The sequence below is a fragment of the Tachysurus fulvidraco genome, chromosome 7 (genome assembly GCF_022655615.1).
Source record: "Tachysurus fulvidraco isolate hzauxx_2018 chromosome 7, HZAU_PFXX_2.0, whole genome shotgun sequence".
Taxonomy (NCBI): Eukaryota; Metazoa; Chordata; class Actinopteri; order Siluriformes; family Bagridae; genus Tachysurus; species Tachysurus fulvidraco.
Window position 1 is genome coordinate 3506661 of NC_062524.1, and position 5000 is coordinate 3511660.

Below are 5000 nucleotides of genomic sequence, written 5' to 3' on the forward strand. Positions count from 1 at the left end.
CTAGATCTGATACCTTATCGTTTCTATAGCAACCGGCTCGTTCACTGGGGTTTCCATGTAAACGGGTTTAAACCACACAGACATCGGTACACCGTGAGACGGTTTATCGGCTGTGAGGGAAATAAAAATAGAATTGACTAAAATCAAGATGTATTTCTATACAGGAGAAAAAGGCGGGAAAATATAGATATATAAAATATATACAAATTAGTGGTGCAAACAGTACGACTAGACTTTATATTTCTGCTACAGCTGTGTGTTTGTGTGTGTGTGTGTGTGTGTGTGTGTGTGTGTGTGTGTGTGTGTGTGTGTGTGTGTGTGGACATTGTTTCTCTTATTTGGTTATGGCCCTGTAACAAGTGTCACATGCTTCAATTTTTCCTGAATCCTGATTGGTGCTTCATTCTCTGTCACTATAAATCAATAGGTGTGTGTGTGTGTGTGTGTGTGTGTGTGTGTGTGTGTGCGTGCGCGCACACTGTGTACGTGCATGTGTACATGTGGTTTTGTGTGCAAAATTACGCACCACATAGTGCATGAATACACAGTAATACTCTCTCTCACACACACACACGTGCGGTCATTTATTTGTGGCCTTTCTGAGCTGTGTGTGTGTGTGTGTGTGTGTGTGTGTGTGATCATTTTCATGATACAGAAAAAATGCTACAATCTAATGTACGTCCTGCCTCTTATTATGCTGTGTGTCTGAAAGTCCTCAGGCTGAATGTCGATCTGTTTACATTCACATTTGCAGTCGCTCCTTTGATTACACGGACATGCCGCGTGACGACTCGTCCCTTCCAATCATCCATGATTAAAACTCTGAGGTTTTTTTTTTCTCGTCCCTGACTCGCTGATATGAGACTCTTTAGTTTTGTCTGTACGCCGATTATCTCCCATATTGTTTTCCCGTCTTGTTCTAATCTTTTGTTAAACCCGTCCTGTCTCTCACCCCACCTTTTTATTTCCCCCTTATCTTTGTGTGTTTATTGGCTAATCGTACGGTTAAGTGTGATAAAGGGTTCGATGTCATAAAACTGGTTGCTGTAGGAAACAGGACCTGAGCCTGAAGCTGAGCTCTGGATTGTTGGCTCGAATAAAAAACACAGTACAGGTGTGGTCACATTGTCTCAGGTCTAACAAAGGGCATGTGGTTGTTGGGCTGTTCATGCGTAACAAAATGGGTGTGTCTTCAGTGCATAGAAAAAAAAGGGGTGTGGCCAAACAAACTCGATCTGTGTGTCTCATGCCTAGTCAAAACATTTACATTTACATTTACAGCATTTGGCAGACGCCCTTATCCAGAGCGACGTACATAAGAGCTTAAATCTCTAACACTGAATACATTAATGCTGGTTCACTAGGTTACATACTTAAGATACCATGAGTTTAAAACATTTGTTCAAAGTTACAATGAAAAAGTGTCAAAGGTTTTTTTTTGTTTGTTTTTTTTTGTTTTTTTAATGCAAAAGATAAGGAAAGAAGTGCTAGTTGAAGTGCTTCCTGAATAAGTAGGTCTTCAACCGCCGCTTGAAAAACGGCGTAGCCTCAGTGCCTCGATCCATGTGGCCTCTGTGACCGAGGTCTAGCAAAGGGCGTGTGGCTTATTGACGTTCGCCCGTTCACCCACACCTAGCAGAACTCCACACACACTGTGCTGTGTCTGTGTCTAATGTCTGTGTGTGTTATACAGATGGTGCGGCCCCTGTAAGATCCTGGGCCCCAGGCTGGAGAAGGCCATTGCTAAGCAGGAGGGTCGAGTTACCATGGCCAAAGTGGACATTGATGAACACACAGACCTCGCTATAGAATATGGGGTAAGAACAAGTTTACTGAGTTCTCTCTCTCACACACACACACACACACACACACACACACACACAGAGCACATAAATGTGCTGGTTCAGTAAAAAACACACACACACTGTTAAGTTTTATTGTGAGTTTGTTGAGAGAATTTATTATTAAATGTTAGGTGTCGTGGCTTCATTTTCGTTGCTCTCGCACCATTCTAGGTGTCTGCGGTTCCCACGGTGATCGGCATGCGCGGCGGCGACATCATCGACAAGTTCGTAGGGGTTAAAGATGAACAGCAGCTGGATTCGTTTGTCAACAAGCTTATTGGACAATGAACCTGTCAATCAGTTCCCAAGCCTCTATGAACTTTAGTTTACAGCTCTGTAAATGTCACATTCATTTATACTCTCGCACACACTCTCTCTCTCTCACACACACACACACACACACACCAGGCTAATCCACGATTTGCCTGGTAGCCATCACTGTGTATCCTTTAGATGCTTTTGTATATGAACGTGTGCGTGTTCTTTCACTCTTCACCGACCTTTGCTGCTGACCTTCACAAATTCTGTGGAATTCTGTTAAAGGGAAAGGAAATGAAATTTTTAACCCTGATCCTGTCACAACCGCTTCAGTTCTCGCCGTAGTTCCTGCTGTCGTCCACTAGGAGGCGACCTTCGTCTTTAATCCGAGACCACGTGACAATCGTGTTTGTCTCACACTTATCACAGAGGTCAAGTACATCTAATCCAGACTAATGCCGTAAAATACAAAGACGATATTTCCACTCTGAGAGGGGTAAAATAATAATAATTATCCTCTACACGTGTGAGAAAACGTGTCCTGATTGTGTTTCAGGTTTGACTGTGAAATTGGAATTGTACCATAATAGTGCTGATTTCCATCTGTTTAATATGACCGGCTGAAAAGGATTTCGAAATAAAGCTGATGTATGATGTCCTATGTGAAGTCTCAGAGCTCTTTCTTTTCAGCGCCTGTCTTACAGTCATGCAAGAGTAACTCTAGAAAAAAAATCCCCTTGGCTCTTAATGGACATATCTGAAATTCCACTGTAATGTCTTTGTTTGTGTGTGTGTGTGTGTGTGTGTGTGTGTGTGTGTGAGAGAGAGAGAGAGCGCTAAAATTAATACCAGCTTTAATCGGCCGTGCGTTCACACGAAACAAAGCCAATATACCTTCACTCAAACAGCTAATGATATTATGGACCATTACACAAGGGCTGGAAATAATCCACTGCAGTTTCTAGATCTGTGGCGGTAATGTTATGCTGGGTAACATACAGCGTGCCGTTACGCCGTCGCGGGTTTTCACCTTACAGTTTTTAGATCTCCTTCAGAATAGGATTTCTGTGAGTTCCTGAGAGTTTCTATGAGTGTCTCACGGTGGAGGGTTCTGTTGGAACGTAACCTGGACGTCCCCTACGGAAATCCACGACGGAAACCCTTACGACAGTCTCCTTTAGGTCCATGAGGAGATAACGTAACGTCGTCGTCTCCTTTGATTTCTGATGTCCGACACAATGTCAAGCATCTACTTAAACTCCACGTTAGGATTTAAATAGCTTCTCTCTTAACCTTTCCAGCTTATCCTTGGCAAGCTTAGACAGCTTAGCTAGCAGTTGTCACAACCTGATGTTAATGGGACAGTCGGCGGATTTGCTGGACTTGAATATGTTCACCTGGATACGATACAGAGAACGGCCAGAACAACATGCATCATTAAAAACATCATGTAGGTTTTACTGATTTCCTGAACTCTGGGTTCAGACTCCTTTCTATCAGCGCCATTACTCACTTTTTCAGCTGTTCTGTAGGGTTGGACCAGATGAGCTAACCTTTACTCACCATACCCTTAAATGAGCCTTGGGGGTCCATGACCCTGTCACAGGTTCACTAGTTGGACCACTTTTGCTGGGTACTAACCACTGCATGCCAGGGACACCGCACAAGACCTGCGGTTTTGTAGATGCTCTGACCCTGTTGTCCAGCCATCCTTTACGCTTGCCTGAGAACTACCTACTCTATCTCACTCCTTAACAGGTTCCAGGGCTGTCAAGTATCACGCATTGAGAGTGACAGTCACTCATTTGGGTCTTTTCTCACGTTCTACCACCACACACAAAAAAAACGTACTATTTATCATATACTTAATATACTGCAGTGCCCAAAACTTATCTGTCCGCACCGCTGTCTCTATGGAAGGAACCGGGCAGGAATCAAGCGCTTCTCAGTTCTTAGTTGAGCCTGACACTTATCAACCAATCAAAAAAGAGGCTACACAACAGCCAATCAGAAAATAGCCCTATTGTATATGGGCAAGATTTAACGCAACAACCAATGAAAAAAACATATTCATTAGCGAGGGTATTTTATTTTCGATGGTCGGTTTGAACAAAAGCTCAACACAAAACAGCTTGTCTCTGGATGGGACATTGTCCTCAATCATGACCCTAAAAATGGCTGGGCTTGTGCTGAACTGTTTTATATGGGAGCAACATTACAAATGATAAAGGAGTCCAAAAAGGCAACAAACCCTTATAATAAACACCACAAGTCATAATCTCTCTCTCTCTCCCTCTCTCTCTCTCTCTCTCTCTCTCTCTCTCTCTCACACACACACACACACACACACACACACACTAATTAATAAATGGAAATTAAACAAATTGTTTGTATTGTTACGCTTGCCTGTCTTCAAAACTTGAGAGCCCTGAGGTTCTATTTTTACAAGGCAATAAATGTTACTCATCACACCTGTTTTCGGGTTTATCGTTAAATCTGTATTTGGAATATTCAAAAATCGTGAAGGTGCAGGAAAAGAAATCTTCTTAATGTTCTTCAGATCTTTAGGAAAAAAGAAAACCTCACATCTTTTTGTGATTTCGGCCAACAAGGGCACCGACGTCCAAATTACAGCCCGAAAATTTTTTTAAATGACGTTAGCATGGAGGCTAGTTAGGCGTTTTTTGTTTTTTTTTGTTTATTTGCTAATGCTATGCTTAAATAAACAATTGTGTTGCTAATTTAAGAGGAGAAATCGTCTAAGAAACAAACAAACGAACAAAAACAAAGATTTTGTTGTCTGTGATTATTAAACACATTTTTAAATCTAATTGAGAAAAAAAATGTATTGTTTAAGAGTTACAAGAGCTAACTGGTGGCACGGCCATAAAACCGCAT

At 42.1% G+C, this 5000-nt stretch overlaps 1 protein-coding gene across 1 annotated transcript in view; it reads left to right on the forward strand.

Annotated features, from left to right (window-relative positions):
- txn2 (thioredoxin 2) overlaps positions 1 to 2763 on the forward strand; it is a 6673-nt gene extending 3910 nt beyond the window's left edge. The window contains exons 3-4 of the mRNA XM_027162243.2: positions 1694 to 1817; positions 2016 to 2763. Of these exons, the coding sequence (XP_027018044.1) occupies positions 1694 to 1817; positions 2016 to 2132 (241 nt within the window). The 3' untranslated portion in view covers positions 2133 to 2763. The remainder of the gene's footprint in view (positions 1 to 1693; positions 1818 to 2015) is intronic.
- Positions 2764 to 5000: the final 2237 nt, after the last annotated feature.